The sequence below is a fragment of the Pituophis catenifer genome, unplaced genomic scaffold (genome assembly GCF_029215685.1).
Source record: "Pituophis catenifer annectens isolate HBS135680 unplaced genomic scaffold, rPitCat1.0.hap2 SCAF_14, whole genome shotgun sequence".
In the NCBI taxonomy this organism is placed as follows: domain Eukaryota; kingdom Metazoa; phylum Chordata; class Lepidosauria; order Squamata; family Colubridae; genus Pituophis; species Pituophis catenifer.
The window spans coordinates 3,432,057-3,452,382 of NW_027256894.1; the positions used below are offsets into that span (position 1 = coordinate 3,432,057).

At 47.1% G+C, this 20,326-nt stretch overlaps 2 protein-coding genes across 2 annotated transcripts in view; one reads left to right on the plus strand and one right to left on the minus strand.

The window, feature by feature from the left end:
• Positions 1-572: 572 nt before the first annotated feature.
• SNAPC5 (small nuclear RNA activating complex polypeptide 5) lies at positions 573-9,550 on the plus strand. Its single transcript, XM_070953629.1, has 3 exons — positions 573-684; positions 6,630-6,719; positions 8,950-9,550. The coding sequence occupies exons 1-3, from the start codon at positions 595-597 to the stop codon at positions 9,049-9,051; spliced, it is 282 nt and encodes a 93-aa protein (XP_070809730.1). The 5' UTR covers positions 573-594; the 3' UTR covers positions 9,052-9,550.
• A 1,940-nt stretch (positions 9,551-11,490) lies between these two features.
• The window catches only part of MAP2K1 (mitogen-activated protein kinase kinase 1), a 52,065-nt gene continuing 43,229 nt past the window's right edge, over positions 11,491-20,326 (minus strand). Inside the window, exons 8-11 of the mRNA XM_070953574.1 lie at positions 19,172-19,236; positions 16,821-16,882; positions 15,694-15,739; positions 11,491-12,821 (exon numbers count right to left, since the gene is read on the minus strand). Of these exons, the coding sequence (XP_070809675.1) occupies positions 12,708-12,821; positions 15,694-15,739; positions 16,821-16,882; positions 19,172-19,236 (287 nt within the window). The 3' untranslated portion in view covers positions 11,491-12,707. The remainder of the gene's footprint in view (positions 12,822-15,693; positions 15,740-16,820; positions 16,883-19,171; positions 19,237-20,326) is intronic.

The window sequence follows — 20,326 nt, forward strand, 5'->3', positions numbered from 1 at the left end:
CAATACAGGAAGATGGGGCCTTTTAATCTCTTGCAGATACTGCAGTGCTTAAATCTCGGCGTATCTGAATCCAGTGTTGTAAACTTTTGCATTCCTGAGCTCCGTTGGGACAGACCGGGCAGCAGGGGAAAAAAAACGTAGATTTGCGACACAAATTATTGGCAATATGCGAGGATTTATCGATCACATTTGTAAGCTGCCCACCTCCCTCACAAACGCTAGGGTGCTAACAAGCTTTCGAAAAAGGAACCCCACTCGCGTTTCTTCCCTCGAGGATAACGCCCTGGGCAGAGCGAAAAGGGTCTTTGGGCGGGTGGGTGATTGGCTCCCCTCTGCCGCTAGCCTTTCCGCCCACGTCATTGCTGGCTTTTGCTCCCCTCCCCATTTTGGGGGGGCGGGGCGGGGCGGGGCCACATTAAGAGCCTCTCACTTCGGGCCTCGAAACCAGGCACGTGTCTTTTCTTCCCTCTCTTCCGCCCTGGAGCAAGATGGCGGCTCCCGCGTCCCTCGCCTCTTCTCCCTCCGGCCGGCAAGAGGGCCGTCGCCGGCGACGTCATCCCTGCGCGCGCCCCCCGAGGCGGGGAGGGGAGCAGGATGCTGAGCCGCCTGCAGGAGCTCCGCAAGGAGGAGGAGACGCTGCTGCGGGTCAAGGAGGCGCTGCACGACCAGCTCACCCGCCTCAAGGTGCGCAGGGAGGGAGGGAGGGAGGGAGGGAGCGGGGCCAGCCCCCGGGGGAAGAGGGGGGTAGCCCCGAACTGCGCACGTGTGGACGCCCACACGCGTGTCGTACCCCGCCGGGGCGGCATGGGGCGCTGTCACCCCAAAGGCACAGCCTCTGAACGGGGGGAGGAAGGGAGTCTGCCTCCTCCCAGCGGTCTCTCCCCTCCCCCCCCAATTGTCCCAAAGGTGCTTTTTTTTTCAAGACTTGGTTTTTTTTTCTTTGAAGACGTTTCGCTTCTCTTCCAAGAGGCTTCTTCAGCTCTGACTTCCCTTCCCCACCATCCAGCCAGAGTTGAAGAAGCTTCTTGGAGGAGAACCAAAACGACTTCAAAGGAAAAAAAACCCAGAGTCCAGTTGCCTCTTGAGGCGGGGGGGGGGGGAAAGCACCTTTGGGACACCCATGACCTGGAGGACTGAGAATCTCCAAAGGTCTCTCCCCCCCCCCATTGTCTCTAGGTCTGTAAGACCCAAGGCACAGGATAATGGGTATGATAGTCCAATAAATTTGGAAGAGTGCAAGCGGGGGCTTTTGCACCCACACAAAAAAGAGGGGTTGCAGGCAGGGTTGTAACTCAACTTCCCCCCAAAATCCTCCTGAATTTATTTATTTATTGGTTAGATTTATATGCTGCCCTTTTCCGGAGACTCAGGGCGGCTTACAATGCATTAAGCAATAGCCCTCATACTTTTGTATATACCTGCTTAGTAGGGCTTTTTGCCCCCCCCCTTCCTAAGCGGTGTTCTTTTATATACAAAGTGAGCTTATTGCCCCCACAATCCGGGTCCTCATTTTTACCTACCTCGGAAGGATGGAAGGCTGAGTCAACCTTGAGCCTGGTGAGAATTGAACTCGCAGTAATTGCAGGCAGCTGGCAGCTAAATGCTACTTTAACAGTAGTTTAGTCCGCTGCACCACCAAGGCTCTTGAATAGCCTACCTCTCCTCTCCCCCCACCCCCACCCCAGGACCATTTCTTTGTCTGGAGATGATGGGTGTTTTAATCCAAAAGCTATAGGAAATCAGACATAGGGGGTAACAAAGCCTATGTTCCTTGCATGAATGCTTTGTAAAGGCCGGGGTGTCTCAAATTATGGTTCAAGGTCCCATGGGGATCCTTGAAATCAAAATGATTTGCCAGCCTATATAATTCAATATTAAAAATCCCATGAAATATTCTTGGCAAGTGGCAGGGAATGCATCAATTTAAAATTTTAACATGGTAAATATTGATAAATATGCGAACAAAAGCTTATTTGTAATTCTCTATAATTTTTAAAAGTGGGAAGGGGTCGTAAAAGCTTAAGATAGCCTGGTCCAGACCAAAGCAGCCATCCAAGCTTCTCCTTCAACCCCACACCTGCCTTTTGGGTTTATGGGATGGGCCCTTGTTCGGTGGGTGTTTGGCTTTGTATTGTGCTATTGTTGTTTACCATTTTAGTTGATGTGGCTGTCCATCTCAAGGACTTAACTCCGAGCAGCAGAGAATTGTTATTTTTAACCCAGTTAAGGATTGAGGAACTCTGGAGGAATGAGAACAGAAAATGCATCAAACCATAACGATAAAAGATTTTAAACGTTTTGATAAAGAGAAAAGGCTTGGTCTAGCTTGCTAGACAATCCAAGCAGATTGTTCCGAAAGAGGGCATTTCAAAAATCGAGGGCCATAAATACAGAAACCCATCCTTTGTGCCTGTCCACCTCTCTTCAATTTGTGGAGTTGCTTAGAACAGGAGTCTCCAACCTTGGCAACTTTAAGCTTGGTAGACTTCAACTCCCAGAATTCCCCAGCCAGCAAAGCTCTCTGTGTTAAGGTGCTGGGGAGTCAAGCCGTGAGAAAGCAGCAACTTTTCCAAGCCTGTGGGACAGATTTCTGGGGAAGACCCAGGGGTGAAATGCTCCCGGTTCGGACCGGATCGCCTGATCCGGTAGCAATGGCAGCAGGTGGTTCAGAGAACCAATAGCAAAAATTCCTGCCCCCCCCAAGCCCAGCTGAGCCGCGCAATCATCAGAGGCTTTTTTTTCTAAAGCATTTTTTCTACAACCTGTTCAGCCGAAAAAAATGCTTTTAAAAGTAAAAAAAAAAGCCTCTGATGATTGCGCGGCTCAGCTGGGATCGTCAGAGGCTTTTAAAAGCACTTTTTTGCAACCTTTTCAGCTGAAGAGGTTGTAGAAAAAATGGTTTTAAAAGTAAAAAAAAAAAGTTGGCTACGCCCACTCAGTCATATTACCCCTCCCCCACCAAGCCACGCCCACAGAACCGGTAGTAACAAATTTTACATTTCACCACTGGGAAGAGGGTACGATTGGCTTCACTGAGTTGGAAGGGACCTCAGAGATCATCTAGTCCAGTACAGGTTGTTCTTGATTTATGACCACAACTGAGCCCAAAATTTCTGTCACTAAGCGAGACATTTGGGAGTTTTGCCCCATTTTACGACCTATCTTGCCACAGTTGTTAAGTGAATCAGTGCAGTTGTTAAATTAGTGACGTGGTTGTTAAGTGAATCTGGCTTCCCCATTGACTTTGTTGGTCAGAAATTTTGCAAAAGATGATCATGTGACCCCGGGATCGTCACAGACATGAGTCAGTTGCCAAGCATCTGATTTTTGAAGATGTGACCATGGGAATGTTGCAGTGATTGCAGGTATGAAAAATGGTCATAAGTCACTTTATTTCAGTGCCGTTGTAACTTTGAGCAATCACTAAATGAACTCTTGTAAGCAAGGGTGGGCTTAAAAATTTTTAGCAAGGGGTTCTCTGCCCCGTTGCTGGGTGGGCGTGGCCTAGTTGGCCTCCTGCACCATGGCGGGGGGGGAGCGTTTTTGCCCTCCCAGGGCTCCAGAGGCTTTCCTTGAGCTTCTGGGAGGGCGAAAATGGCCTCCCCAGACTCCCGAGGCCTTTCCGAACTTCCGGTAGGCCCGTTTTTTTGCCCTTCCCGAGCCTCCGCGTGTGCCGTGCACTTACTTGCATCCAAAACAGGCCGTGTGAAGACTCCTGGGAGGGGCTGGGCAGGGCCAGCCAGGAGTGGGATTTGCGGGTTCTCCAAACTGCACAGAATCTTAGCTAGAGGTTCTCCCGAACCCCTACGAACCCCCAGCAGCCCAGCCCTGGTTGTAAGTCGGGAACTACAACCTTACAAACTTTAGATGCCGGGACCAGATGCAAGATGTGGCTAAATGGATACAGAATGAAAATGGGAGGAGGCAGAGGGCAGGGTAAAGGCACAACAAGAAAGACAAATATATATATATATATGCTAGTTAATCTGAAAAGGTACATTTTCTGAATTTTGGCTGTCAAAGATTAATATAGCTCTCCTCCGATAGTGGCTTGAGACTTAACACCCTGTTTCTCCCCACGGCGCTCAGGGCCATAAAAGGGCTTAACCAGCCATCCTCCAGGCCTGGTGTTGGCCATGTTGATTTGAATACCACAGGTGCTGGGGAATGCTCAGCCAGCTGTTGGCAAGGTGCTAAGACCCTGGTATGAATGAGAAAGCAAGACCCAGCCATATGCACAAAAGGCTAGCATTATAAATAGACTTCCAGGAATGTGCTTTCCGGAGGGGATTAGCGTTTAAGTCTGACGCTCAGCTCCATTTCCTCTTCTGCAGATCTGCTTACAATTGTTTGGATACCTAAATACTTAGATACCTAGAACTTAAAAGAAGCCCAGCCAGTTTCTAGGCCTCCTGATGTGGCTAGCCTTTGAAATGTGGGGGCAGTGCAAGTCTCCCCTTCATTCTGGGTCTCCCCGAGGCTTGATATTCCATCAAAACAGAGTATTTCTATCACAAAATATCAAGGGCTTTTTTTTGTAATTTCCAAAAATGCTTCCCATAACGACAGCCTAAATGGCAGGCTTCATTTGACCAGATTTGACTGCTCCTATGCAGCTCAGCTCATCCCTTTGTTTATTGGGATAAAATTAAACAGGAGACTTCATGTGTCGCCTTAAAATCTAAGAACTGGGCGTTTATAAAAGAAAAAATTGTTTGGTTTCTCCTTCTGAAATCAGAAGACTAGACAGCTTCTGTACGACACAAGACGTACAGATTAGTCCTTATCTTACAATCGCTTGTTTAGCAATTGTTTGACAATAGCACTGCAAAAAAGTAAATTATAACTACTCCTCACGCTTAAGGGCCATTGCAGCATTCCCAGTCGCATGATCAAAATTCGGGGACTTAAGATACAAATTAACCGAGTTGGAAGGGACCTTATAGGTCATCTAGTCCAGCGGTCACCAACTGGTGGTCCGTGAGAAAATTTTGGTGGTCCGCAGAAAAATTATTTGCATTTTTTATATTGCACTAAATCGGCGTCCTCAAACTACGGCCCCTGGGCCGGATATGTGCAATGAACGTTTGTGTTGCTGCAGAGAGTCTCCCCCTTCGGGGTCTTCTTGTGTGGGTTGGAGGGGGGAAGAAATTCTGACTTGGGGTCTGCTTCAGCCTCCTGGTGCGGGGCTTTGGCGAAGGCTGGAGGGAAGCGCTGCTGGTGGCAAGGAGCCGGAGGGCCTTGTTCCAGTGGGACTGCATCATGGCCTGACCATCTCAGTCTGCTGAACCTCCAGGCACCTGCCTTGCACTCCTGCAGGTCTTCCCTCTGCTTGGAAAGCCTATGCTGGTAGTCCTCAGTGAGGCGCTTCTGCTGAGCCTCCACAGTCAGATCCAATTTGAACTGAGCTGTTTTGCCAACTCTTTTTCATGGTGGCTGCTTAGCTCCAACAACTGCTTCCTGTTGGGGCCCTAAGGAGCCCAGGTGGGCAGGCAAGGAGTGGCTGGGAGGGGAGGGGCGAGTAGAGGCCGGTGAGGTGCCCCTCAACGCGAGTGACATTGAGTTGGCCACGCCCACCCAGTCACATGATCACCTAACCACTCCCACCCAGCTGGTCATTAGGCAGATCATATTAGCGGTCCACAGGATTTTAAATTATGAATTTAGTGGTCCCTGAGGTCCGAAAAGTTGGTGACCTCTGATCCAGTCCAACCCCCTGCTCAAGCAGGAGACCCTACATCATTTCTGACCGATGGCAGTCCAGTCTTTTCATCACTCCAGTGATGAAGCTCCCACAACTTCCAAAGGCAACTTCTGTTCCATTGGTTGATTGTTCTCATGTCAGAAAATTCCTCCTTATTTCTAGGTTGAATCTCTCCTTGATCAGTTTCCATTCACTATTCCTTGTCTGGCCTTCAGGAAAATAGCTTGACCCCCTCCTCTCTGTGGCAGCCCCTCAAATATTGGAAGACTGCTATCATGTCTCCCCTGGTCCTTCTCTTCACTAGACTAGCCATGCCCAGTTCCTGCAAGCGTTCATCGTATGTTTTAAATTGGCAACTGGCATGTATTTATGACGGTTGTGGTGTCCCAGGGTCATGAGATCACTATTTATTGACTTTCCCAGTGGCTTCTCTGACAAGCAAAGTTAGTGAGGGGAGCTAGACTCACTTAACAAATGTGTGATTCACTTAACAACTGCAGCAATAGCAAAAAAGTTGTCAATTCGGGTGCTACTCGCTTAACAATCGTCTTGCTTAGAAATGGAAATTCCGGTCCTTAAATTGAGGACTGCCTGTATTGCAGGAGAGGAATGGCCATTTTCCCCTCCTGGGACATCATTCGGGCTTAGTAGTAGGTTCCATAGCCCTTGGCTTGCCAAATTACATTTTCACCTCTAAGCCAGGGGTCTCCAACCTTAGCAACTTTAAGACTTGTGGACGTCAACTCCCAGAATTCCTCAGCCAGCACTGGCTGAGGAATTCTGGGAATTGAAGTCCACAAGTCTTAAAGTTGCCAAGGTTGGAGAGACCTGCTCTAAGCCACAAGATTTCATAAAGGAAGATGGACGGTCCCAAGGACGTTGCTTAACGCTTCTTTCAAGACTGACCATTATTTTCTGTTTCCAGGTGGAAGAGTTGGCTCTTCAGTCCATGATCAACGCCCGGGAAGGGACGGTGTTCACTCCCTCGGCTGCTGTCACGGAGGAGCACGTAAATGTAAGGCTTTTTCACTCCGCTGAAGTAGCTCTCCTGTTTAGAGGCCACAAAGACTGAGTCCCCTTCACAAGGAGAGAAAAGTCGCCTTTGCAGGTCTGGGGCTAATGATTGACAGTTACTGGTTGTAACTGGTCCCTCATTTACCAGAATGCTGACTGAGGGAGATTCTCCCCCCCCCCCATTCTTTCCACTGTTTCTGTCCAAGTAGGTGAACAATATTTCCAAGCAAAGAAGCTTGATTTTAAAAACACTCATGGAAGATAGCAATAACACTTAGACTTGTATACCGCTTCACAGTGCTTTACAACCCTCTCTTAAGCGGGTTACATAGTTAGCCTCTTGCCCCTAGCAATCTGGGCCCTCATTTTACCCACTTTGGAAGGCTGAGTCAACTCTGAGCCTGGTGAGATTTGAACTGCCAAATTGCAGGCAGCCGGCAGTCAGCAGAAGTAGCCTGCAGTACTGCACTCTAACCACTGCGCCACCGTGGCTGAAGATGTCTCATAGATGCTGTTTTCTAAAGGCAGCTGGGCTTTCTTTGTATTTTCTTGAAGACATTTCGCTTTTGATCGCAATTGGATTTTTTTCCTGAGAGTCATTGAGGCCAATTGGAGGTTTATCTGCACCCCCAGGGCCACCTGGATAGTGCAGATGGGTGTGTAACCTTCTTGGAACTGCGGAAAGGACTGTGTCGAAAACAGGAGATGGATGATGTCATATCCCTCCCCCTTGTCGAGAGAGGGCTGTTCAGTCTTAATGCAGATGCCTCGTTAACCCCTCTTCCAGACTTTTGAAAGAGTGCTAAGCAGTGGTGGGTTGCTCCCGGTTCGGCCCGGTTCGGCCGAGCCGGTAGCAGTGACACTATTACCTCACCGAACCAGTTCTCTTTCTTCGGGAGCTGGGCCCTCCCGCCCGCCCCCCGCATTATTCCGACCTTATATTTCTTCTTTTTTCGCCCAGCTGAGAGGTGCAGCAGAGTGGATTGCCGCACCTCAGCTGGGCAGATTCGCAATGCGCTTGCGCGAAGCCCTAATTTGGCTAAAGAGGCGATCGCGCGCAAAGCGCGCACACAAAGAGAACCGGTAGTAAAGCCGGTTAGAACCCACCACTGGTGCTAAGGACCAGATGACTGCAAGGAATATGAATCCTTCCGTTTTCCAACTTTCTGTCAGAACTGAAGAAGCTTCTTGGATGAGAAGCGAAATGTCTTTGAGGAAAAACAAAGAAAGTCCAGTTGCCTTTAGAAAAAAGCACCTTTGGGACAACCATGACCTGGATGACTGAGGATCTCCGTAGACACTCATGGAAGATACGCTGGACGCAGGCATGACGTCAGAGGTTTACAGACCCTCTGTCACTGTGGAGTGGGGTGGAAAACGCATCAACCACATAGGCAAGAGGAGGAGGACTTTAGAAACTTTTCCCTGGCAGATTCTTCTTACATCTTCTGGCCCAACGTGATTCACTGGGGTTCAGGAAGACAATATTAGAAAGACACGATTCACCCTTTTTACATTTTGTTTGTGGACAAGCATTTTTTTATAATGTAACATCTTGGTGTGCTAATACATGTAAGAATTTATAACATATATATGGAGGTTTTTTTTTTACCGTTTTACGATGGTTTTGCTGAAAAACCAGCAGTTTCTTCCCATTTTCGACAAAACTGTGCCATAGCGAACACCGGATTCATTTTTTTATTTATTATTATTATTATTTGTCATATTTCTATGCTGCCCACTCTTCGAGGACTCTGGGGGGCTTACAACAATCGATAGTATACTAAATAGCATATTGCCCCCAACAATCTGGGTCCTCATTTTACCCACCTCGGAAGGATGGAAGGCTGAGTCAACCTTGAGCCGGTGAGATTTGATCCGCTGATCTGCTGAACTAGCAGTCAGCTGAAGCAGCTGCAGTACTGCACTCTAACCACTGCGCCACCTCGGCTATTATTTTGAAATCATAGCGCTCATTTTACGATCACGTTGAACGATCGTTGTGTGAGAAAGGTGGTAAAATCAGGTCACGCGACCAACCTGTTTTACAACCATGACGACATACAACCATAATGGTTAGGCTCCATTACGGTCATATGTCAAGGACTATCTCTGTGTTCCCACCAAGCCCAGCATTTCCTCACCTGCTGCAAACAGCATTCAGGATGTTTCTCCACCCCTGACTTATATTTCTCGGCAGGAAGTGACCGGTTTCTTCTTTCTTTAAACAGATGGACAATGAAATGGCCATTAATCAGACTAAACTGCAGTTACAAGTGCATGGTGATGAGGAGGAAGAGGAGGAGGAGGAGGAAGAAGAATCAGATTCCTAGGGCACCAGTGTTGCTGTCAGGCCAGTGTTCCAGGACAGACTTCCGAAGCCTCCCTGGCTTTGATGAAACTCTGTGTGGTGCTACAGAGACTGAGCTCCAACCAGAAATGCCGCTGAGCATCTCACAAACTTCCAAAGGCGGTAATAAATTACGGGGCGGGTTGGAAAAAGGCAGTGTTGAAGCCTAACTATGTAGCACGAGTCATTTTCTAGAGTAGACTTATGTTTCAAAACAAGTAGCAGTTCAGGAAACGAAGCTTTTGAAGCAATAATCTGTCCATGAAACATCTCCTGCCTGGTTGTAAAAAAAAAAAGGAGCTGGGAAGCTGCCCGTTCTATGCCAGTTGGTTTTCCTGAACCTCCTATGGATAAATTGCACAAAAGTAGTGAAAAATGTGGGGTTTGTTTTTTCCTGTATGGCTGTATACGACTCCTTTATTCTGGTTGGTTTGGGCCCGTTTTATGAAACTTGTATGGAATAAAAATATATGTTTTGTTTACTGTGGGTAATATTAAAAATTCTTTCCTAGTGGGAAGATGGCATGTCGGTCCTTCCAACAGATGTCAAAATGACTCTGTTTGCTTTGCATCGCTGGGGATAAGTTTCCCTCTTCGGGAATTACAAATCACCCCAAAATAGGTTTTGGGGGTTTTTTGGCAGGAAGCATAGATATTTTCCCCCCGGGTTTGACTATCTAAGATACTGCAATGAATTGGCAGCTGTTTGGAAAGTGGCATCCCATATATTGGCACTGATTTTCAGGGAGAAGCAAACCAGCTGCAGCATATCTGGAATGGAATGGGGCACGTTGCAAACTTAAAGGCAGGCACACAAGCGCAAGCGTGGACAACTATGGCAACTGTACGACTTGAGGACTTCCAACTCGCAGAATTCCTGAGCCAGCTATGGAATTCTGGGAGTTGAAGCCCACAGGTTGTAAAGTTGCGATAGCGGCCCACCCCTGTACAAAAGAGAGTATATGTTAGTCACCACCATCCTTAATTTTGTGTGTCCCCCTCTCTTGTGCGTTTCTTCTAGTCTTCCATACTCCACATTGTTGAAAGTGAAGAGCTGCTTCCAAGGTTTCCTATAGGTGACTTGGTACAACTGGTTGCTTAGGGACCATAGGAAGTTACAACAGACCTCTAAAATGGTTCTTACAAACTGGTTCCAAAGTTATGACCGCCAGCCCCTCCCCCGCAGTCCCCTGACCGCATGTCGGCTGTTCCGTAATTGACCTGCCTTTACGGCTGTTCCCATGGTCACGCAACTGCACTTGACAATGCTTTTGGCCAAAACTCAGTACAGGTAGTCCTTGAGTTATAACCACAATTGAGCCTAAAATTTATGTTAAGTTAAGCATTTTTTAAGTGAGATTTATTTATTTATTTATTTATTTATTTAGTCGCATTTCTATGCCGCCCAACTCCCAAGGGACTTTTGCCCCATTTTTCTTGCCGCTGTTGTTAAGTGAATCATTGCATTTATTAAATTAGTAACATGGTTGTTCAGTGAATCTGGCTTCCCCATTTACTTTGCTTGGCAGAAGGTCGCAAAAAGTCATCACATGACCCCAGAACACAATGACCGTCAGAAACATGAGTCAGCAGACAAGCGCCTGAATTTTGAGCATGTGACCATGGAGATGCTGCAACCGTCATTAAGTGTGAAAAGTGGTCACAGGTCACTTTTTTCAGGGCCATTGTAACTTCTAACGGTCACTAAACGAACTGGTGTAAGTGGAGGACTACCTGTGGGTATGACAATCCGATTGGGGGCTGGATTACAAGGGGGCAGTAGGGGGAACGCTATGCTTTATGGCCATCGCCGGGTGCTATAGCATCGTTGTACCCCATGCTTTATAGTTCACAGTTGTTCTCCATCTGGAGAAGAGAAGAACCCATCAGTCTGGAAGATGGGTTATTATTTATTTATTTATTATTTATTGATTGGCTTGATTTATATGCCGCCCTTTTCTAGAATCTCAGGGGGGCTTACAATGCTTTTTAAGCAATAGCCTTCATACTTTTTGTATATACCTGCTTAGTAGGGCTTTCCCCCCCCCCCCCCCAAGCGGTGTTCTTTTTTATACAAAGTCACCTTATTGCCCCCACAAACCGGGTCCTCATTTTACCTACCTCGAAAGGATGGAAGGCTGAGTCAACCTTGAGCCTGGTGAGATTTGAACTTGCAGTAATTGCAGGCAGCTTGCGCCACCAAGGCTCTTTTATGGGTTATGGAGTATTTGCAGATGGGTTATGGAGTGTCTGCCGATCCTTTTTCCAAAGATCACACCTGGGAGATCAGAGGCAGAGCTAAATCCAGAAGTTACTTCCTCTCCCCCCCACCCCCAACCGCCCCAAAATGCCACGAAGTCCACCTTAAAAGCCAACCGAGCTTTAAACAGCCGTGTTTTAAAAACCCCACAACTCTCCAAGGTGATTTTGTGACATTTATTAAATGGTTAAGATGCGGTTGCTCAACATCTGAAAAGAGTAAAATGATTAAAAGAAAGTTTCCAACAACAAACGGATGCACAGATTTCATGATATCTAATAACTTCAGCCGTCCTAGAAGGGAAATAAATCCTGATGCCTTTAAAAGAAGAAAAGAGAAAGAGAGAGAAATGCATTGATTCTGCCAGACAGTTTCCTATCGTCCATGCTCAACAGACAAGATGCCAAATTAACAGATGGAGGAGATGAATGCCACTAAGACAGTGTTTATTAACCTTAGCCACTTGAAGATGGGTGGACTTCAACTCCCAGAATTCCCCAGCCAGCATAGCTGGCTGGGGAATTCTGGGAGTTGAAGTCCACCCATCTTCAAGTGGCCAAGGTTGAAAAACACTGCGCCAAGCCAGCCCAAAATATCCAACAAGGCAAATAAATAAAAGCATCAACAGGTGTGTTCATACTGACCCAGAAGGGGAGGCCAAAATAAAAACCCCTACTCAGGCTGAAGCCCACCAGTTCAGGACCCAGGATTCTTCATGGCTTCCACCTCAGCTTAGTGGCATCAATTCTATGTTGGGGACCGTCTCGTCCAAAGGCACCCCACCGCCCCTAATCGTTCTGACCAGGACTGGCTAAAGCAAAAGCCGGGGGAAAAAAAAGGGACCACCGAGTTATACACAAGGCTCACGGGACGACGTCTGCAAAGGCTGGGACAGCAACCAGGTCCAGTAAGGTTCCCCCCCCCCTCCCAGTAAGGAAAGACATCCCATCATTCACATTCAACTTTGCAGATTGGCGGCTCGAAGCGTCACATTTGGTCATTAAGAATCAAACACAACAGCTGTTCGCGCAAAAGCCTCAAAAAGGGATTCGACCTGGAAAAGAATTTGGCACGACAAGCTGAAGAAGGCGCAGCACGGAAGCAGGGACGGCGGTGGGGGAACAGCAGAATACTTTTGAGAGTAGGGGGGAGAAAGGGGAGGGGGGGAGAAAGGGGAGGGGGGAACCAGAACAGCATGGCTCTAAACAGCGGGAGGTGGCTGGGAACACCAATGTGCCACACATGCCATGCTCCCCAACCCCCGGTGCGCGTCGATGGGTCTGGAGTGAGCAGTTCCGAGTCGGCCTCCCCGTGGAATGGAAGTTGCATAGCAGCAGCGGCAGCCGGTGGAGTCTTCGTACCGTGTCCAGCGAGCGGGCTCAGAGCCCGCCGACATGGGTTGGGGTGCTGGGCTGGTTGAGGCCGATGGTGGAGCACAGCCAGCCCGCAAAGTCCACCTCTTCCACTTCCGATCTTTTAATGAAAATGTGGACCTGGCAAGGAGAAAAGACAACAGCAATAGCACTTAGACTTGTGTATCTCTTCAGGGTGCTTTACAGCCCCTCTCTTAAGCGGTTTACAGAGTCAGCCGCTTTGCCCCCAACAATTTGGGTCCTCGTTTTACAGACCTTGGAAGGAGGGAAGGCTGAGTCAACCTCGAGTTGGTCATCCCAAAGGTGTTCTGCCCCAGCTACGGACCCCAAAAAACGCAGCACACACAAAGTCCGTTCAAACCTTAGTTTACTGAATAAACCAGTCTTTTACAACAACGGCTGTTAATTAATTGCATTAACAGCCGCCAAGAATTCAAAGAAGAACAACTGAAAACTTACTATGGTTGGCAGAATGCCCAGAAGCAATTTGCAGGAAGCTGATAAGATAAGCAGGACAAGACAGGAAGGTATGTGAACTAAGTTGTTCCCTGCAAATTGCTTCAGTCGGCGTTCCTCCTTAAATAGGCTAAGGGAGTGGCCAATTAGCCCCAAGCCTTACTCTCGAGGAGATCTCCTCCTGAGGAGCCACTCCTGCCTTTTGGCAGCTCTGCGCGCCCGTGCATCGAGAAGAGGCTCCTCCTCTTCTTCCTCTTCACTTATGGGAGCTTCTGGAGGTACTGAAGGCCCTGGCTGAATCCCCACCTCTGGCACCACATCTTCTCCAGCCTCCTCATTGTCCGACTCGAGTGCCAGCTGCACAGGCTGCTGGCGCATCACTACCCCAACCTCCTCACTGTCGGAATCAGCTACTAGCTGCACAGGCTGCGTACGGGCCACAACAAAAGGTGCTTTTTGAAGAGGCAAGTGGATTTTCTGGTTTTTCTTTGAAGACGTCTCGCTTCTCATCCAAGAAGTTTCTTGAAGTCTGACTGAAGATAGATATCTATCCCCGCCATCCGGTCAGGGCTGAAGAAGCTTCTTGGGTGAGAAGTGAAATGTCTTCAGAAGAAAAACCAGAAAGTCCACTTGCCTCTTCAAAAAGCACCCTTGGGACAACCATGACCTGGGTGACAGAATCTCCATAGACAAAGTGATACACCTTGAGTTGGTCAGGATTGAACTGCTGGCAGTCGGCAGAGTTACCCTGCAATACTGCATTCTAACCACTGTGCCACCATGAGAGCAGAGTAGAGTAGAATATAGAGGAGATGGAATGAAATGGAATGGGACGGAACGGAACGGGATGGGATAGGATAGAATGGAAGGGGATGATATAGGGATAGAATATGGACTGGACTAGACTAGACTAGACTAAGAATAGAATAGCACTTGCACTTAGATTTATATATTGCTTCATAGTGTCTTATAGCCCTCTGTGATTTGTAGAGTCAGCCAACAATCTGTGTCCTCATTTTACCGACCTCAGAAAGATAGAAGGCTGAGTCAACCTTGAGCCAGTCAGGATCGAACTCCTGGCAGTGTGCAGAATTAGCCTGCAATACTGCATTCTAACCACTGCGCCACCACAGCTCCAAGTTGCTGAAACACAAGATGGTTGTATAGGTAGTCCTCACTTAGTAACTGTCTCGCTTATCAACAGAAATTTAAGGGTATAATAACGGAAACTTGAGCCCCCTCTTATATTCAACAAAACAGGGAGGGGGGTCTTTTTCTCTTTTTCCTTCCTTCTCTTTTCCCACCTGCGAGTTGTCTTCTTTTCCCTAAATGGTTGCTGCATAGTTAAACTAGATTATATTCTTCTACAACTGTTTCTCTCAACCTTAGAAACTGTTTTATAAGTGGACTTCAACTCCCAGAATTCTCCAGCCAGCATAGGAGTTGAAGTCCTCACATCTTAAGATTTGCCACTGTTGGGGAACACTGTAGTTAGCCAGTAATGGAAGGCCTTCGCCATTCACAAGTAGCTGCCCCAGGGCTCTTGCCTGTCACAGCCACCCCAAGAGAACCATCTGGAACTTCTCCAAGGCTGAGTTCCACACAATTTGCTTAGCCTGGTTACGTGATGTCTCCCTTCGACGACTCCTCAGATTCTTCCTCCGAGGTCGGCTCAAGGGAGGATGAGCTCATTCCTGGCACGTCAGGAACTGAGTTAATGACTCTGAACAGTCATCCGAAAGAGATTTACAGGGGGCTTCGGCTGGGGACAGCTTGCAGGGGTGGATGGTCAGTGAAGAGGAAGAGGAGGAGCTGCCTTCCGTGCTGGATCCGAGAGCACGCAGGGCAGAGAAAAGACAAGAGCAACGGAGATCTGCCAGATTACTCTGGAGAAGGCCCTGCCCGTCTTGATGGGCTGCACCGGAAAGCTGTTTATTGCAGCAGGCAGAGGGGAACAATGTGTTTGGTTTATGGCTGTGTGTATTTGTTCCTTGTGCTTTCTGCTTGACTTTGTGCTTTGGAGACTCTGAACTTCCCTCGCCAAGTGAGCTCTTGTGGGCGGATTTCAATTTAGCCAGGTGGATTTAAGTTTGTTTGGTGGACTTATTTATTGGAACAACTTTCCACTGTTTTATGGACTATCGGCCATTGTCTTGTGGACTAACCTTGGCCTGCTTGTGGCTGGACTTATTTGGGACAGTGCTGAGGCTGGGTGAAGGGAACATTAACGAATTACACTTACGTGTGTGTGTGTGTGTGTGAGAATGAATGAATGGGGCAGCACAGGTTACCAGATATGCCATTACCAGGAGTTTTCCAATTAACTCGGGCTTAGATAAATGGAAAGCATTTATACAATGCCAAAGTCCACCCCAACCAAATCAGGATTAAAAGCAACCCCATTTGGAAGTCGTGTATGTTGACTTTCTAAGTCTTTAATGAAACCACTTTAGCATGTTAATGAAACTAGTAGATTCCAAGGGGAGGAACCTTGCAATATCCATCTTTCAAAAAAACCCAGGAAGAATTCACTCACCATAAGCTGTTTCAGATCTGCTCTCTCAGCCGGATTCTTGATCAAGCTGTCAAAAAGGAGAAGTTATACATTGCAGCTGATGTACGGGAGCCCAACACACCCACACAAACACCCCCACACCCTGAGTATGGTTGTTGTATATGTTAAATTGGAGGCCTGTAGTTCTGGATTCCATGCAAAAGCCGAATGAATGACAAGCCAAAATACGAAGCTTAAATGCACGGTCCAGCTTTCATTACGGTCACAGACCAGAATAAAATTAAAACTTTAAAATAAAACAAACGGCAGAGGAAGAAGACATAATAGTGTATTATAATTAGGGATGAGATCATTGATGGGTGGCCAAAATCTGCCTAATTTTACAGATAAATTCAGCAAAATTTAACTATGTTCAAAGAAACTATCATACTGATCTGATGTACCTAAAAGTGATCAGAATTTCTTGGATATTTTGATGATGATTATATATATATATATATATATATATATATATATATATATATATATATATATATATATATATATATATATGGCAGGGGTGAAATTTACTTTCTTTACCAGTTTCTTTACCAGTTCGGAAGTGCACACGCCACACATGCGCGCGCAGACCCTCTGCGCATGCTCAAAACCTGCATATGCGCAGACGGTAAAAAACACATTACTTCCTGGTTAAAACCAGGAAGTAATGACACCCGGGTGAGTGGGCGGAGCCTCGCGCTGCCATCGCTACCGGTTCTCTGAACCACCTGCCACAATTGCTACCGGATCACCCGATCCGGTCTGAACCGGGAACATTTCACCCCTGATATATGGGCACAATCTCAGCTCAAGTCATGGTCAATAATTCCCACATTTTATTTGAATGAAATAGCATCGGTTTTGGATTCTGCCCTGGCCACATTGCTGGAGTGTGCATCCCAGCACATCACTCAAAAACAATTGAATGACAAAAAAATAAATAAATCTTGAAAATCATGTGCCATCATGTTAAATTGTGAGCAAGTGTGGTCCAGAAGAGCAGAAATGGGCCTTGTTTTATTAGTTACCAAAATGCCTTTTCAGAGAGTCGACCTCCCCACTGCATTTTCATTGACACCAAAAGGAAAGAGTCTGGAGACCGAACTCACCATTTGTTCACAAAGTCTTGGAATTCTGGACTGAAGACTCTGCTTGGCAGCTTTGGAGGGGGCTGAAAGCAACCCAGGGGGTCAAAGATGAAAAGAGAAACGATCTTACAACTCCGGGCATTTCTTCATTGCATTTTTAATCCCGCCTTTATTACTCTGTAAATTATCTCAAGACAGCAAATGTACCTAATAGTCCTTCAATTTTCTCCACAACAACAACTCTGTGAGGTAGGTTGGGCTGATTTAAAAGGGACTGGCCCAACGTCACCCACCTAAGGGGGGACTAGAACTCTCCATCTCCTGGTATCAAGGCCAGCACCTTAACCACTAGGCCAAATGGTCGGTCTGTCTCTTTCTTTCGATCTATCTATATTCTCTACCTGAAATTGCAGGAGTCACAATTATGTCAATCTTTCATGACTGTTGATTATTTAGATGCTGCTCCATTTTCAAAAACTGTCAGTTTTCCAAATGCCGTAGGGTAGGGTAGGGTAGGGTAGGGTAGGGTAGGGTAGGGTAGGGTAGGGTAGGGTAGAGTAGAGTAGAGTAGAGTAGAGTAGAGTAGAGTAGAATAGAATAGAATAGAATAGAATAGAATACAATACAATACAATAGAATACAATAGAATAGATAATGGAATGGAATGGAATGGAATAAGAACAAGAAGGTTGACTCAGCCTTCCATCCTTTCGAGGTAGGTAAAATGAGGACCCGGTTTGTGGGGGCAATAAGCTGACTTTGTATAAAAAAGAACACCACTGGGGGGGGGGGGTCGAAAGCCCTACTAAGCAGGTATATACAAAAAGTATGAAGGCTATTGCTTAAGGCATTGTAAGTCGCTCTGAGTCTCCGGAGAAGGGCGGCATATAAATCGAACCAATAAATAAATAATAAATAAAGAAGAAAAATGAGAAGAAAATTAGGAATAGAATAGAATAGAATAGATAATGGAATAGAATAAAATGGAATGGAATAGAATAGAATAACTGTCACTTTGAATGTACACTAATTGGCATATATTAAAAATGAAATTTCATTACAGCTCTTAAAGGGTCACTACCTCCTATTTTACACAACATAAACATGACCAGATAAATAAATAAATACAAAATTATGTATACACCCACATGTATTATATGACACAGAGAAACAACACTGTCTAGTTATACATGCTTATGGCGAAAAAAACCAATCTTGTGAGTTTACCAGACGGATGGCATAGGGAACAAAGCTGTCACAGAATCTATTAGTCCTGCTAGAAATACTACTAAAAATTAGGAGAAATGTGGGAACTAAATGAAGTCAATCGGAAGCATGTCCTTGAGGAAAGATGCAAGAGATTCGCATGTGCTACACCAAGAGGGAGAACAGTTACATCTGCCTCTATTCAGCGGAGTGGGGCCAACAAACCATCTTGGTTTAAAACTCCTTTTCGCATCCCAGCATCAGCTGCCTCTGAAGCCTGCAATGACTGACTTTAACGTTGCCACAGAAACGGGCATTGCAGCTCATGCGCCTGTTTCCCAGCCAGACTGGGAAAAGCTGCTTCACTTTCAGATGCACCCCTAAAATACCGTTTTTTGCATATCTGGTCTTGCTAAGATCTTGGGTGAGACTGTCTATCTCATGTTGTGAGATTTTTGGGAGAACATCCCAGCCATCGCCTGAACCTCCTCGGGGGTTCTGAGCACTGCAGAATGGAAGGGGCCCTGGAGGCCATTGTTCTGACCCAGCTCCCCAAACACAACAAACCCTCTGAAGTGAACTCAAAGATTCCTTTATTCGGAGCACCAGCAGCCCCTGCAAAAAGTTTCTCTCTCACCGCAGGCTCACAAGTCTGTCCGGCTGGAAGATGAATAGTTGTCTGCCACGTCTATTCATCTCCGCCCCCTGCCTTTTATCCCCAGAGCTAGAGTGGGGATTCGCTAGCAGCGGTGGCTCTTAGGTCCCAAGGACCGGCCCATAGATTTCCACTGCTCTCCTCTCCTCTGTCTTCTGTGCATCCGCGCATCAGGCACTGGACCCAGCTGTTCCTCCTCTTCCTCATCAACCACCTCCAGCCCTGGGGCTGTTGACTCTCCATCTGAGGGCTGACAGACGGCCCAGGCTTCACCTGTGTGTCTCTCTCTCTGACAGCTCCATTCCCCCTTCCCCCTCGGAGCTCTCAGGTTGCCTTGACCCTGACTCCCACTCTCCTCCTCCTCCAATTTGGCTGCTGGAGGGGCTGGCAGCTGACAGGCCACACCAGTCATCTATCCAGGGCAGCAGTCCATTACAACAGCATGATTCCGAGATGCTTCTTACGACAGCAAAAGCCCTTCCGCTCGCAGAAGGCCCACTATTCCACTCACCTCATTGACAATGTAGTCCAGGAGCTCAAAGATGGCCATAGGTGGTCGGCTGTCTGAACCGTAGGCTGAAAAATGACAACAATTAATTTCACTCTTTATTTTTCATTCTTTTCTGATGAGACTTATTTGTCTCCAAAATTCATTCAGTGGCATGTCTTGAAATTTGTTCCAGAAATGCTGATGAAGATAGCGTAGGTTTTGTCAGCGAATGTTTGATTAAAAACAAAATGTTTTTCAAACTCAACAACCTTGAGATGTGTGGACTTCAACCCCCAGAATTCCCCAGCCAGCATACATAGACCAAGTGCGGTGTAGTGATTAAGGTGTGGCCAGGGGTGAAATCTACTTACCTTCCTTACCAGTTCAGAAGTGCACGCACCACACAGACACTCTGCGCATGCGCAGAGGGTAAAAAACACATTACTTCCTGGTTAAAACCAGGAAGTAACCACACCTGGGCGGGTGGGCGCAGCTTCGCGCTGCCATCGCTACCGGTTCTCCGAACCACCCACCACAATCGCTACCGGATCGCCCAATCCAGTCTGAACCGGGAGCATTTCACCCCTGGTGCTGGCCCAGAAACGAGGAGACTTAAGTTCCAGTCCAGCCTTAGGCATGAAAGCTGGGTGGGTGGCTTTGGGTCAGTCCAACCCATTTCACAGGCTTATTGTTGTGGGCAAAATAGGAGGGGAAAGGTGTGTTGGATATGTTTGCCACTTTGAAATGTTTATAAAAATAATAAAGGCAAGACGAATGAATGAATGCTGGCATGAGAATACTGGGAATTGAAGTCCACAAAACATCTTTAACTAGCCAAGTTTGAAAATCCCTGGCCTAGGCTGTCAGGAAACCTTGGCACTGTAACCAAGCAGGGACTTCCTGAGTGAAAGCAGAGCCTTGGTAGAAGCAGGTATGGGCAGTGGGAAGAAATGGCCCCTTCTCTGAAGATGTTTCTGCAGAGCTGAAGACCAAGCTCCTAGCCTCAGTCCATGCTGGAAGGATTGAGTTGCTTTGGCATGGCCTGTGCTGCCTGTGCCCACCCATCCCAACCCAACTGCCATAACACGTCCACACCCACTCACTTTCCTAAAAACCCCAGTCACAACCGCATTCCCTTCTCAAAGGAACAATCCGTTTTCAGCCCCCAAGGTGGCA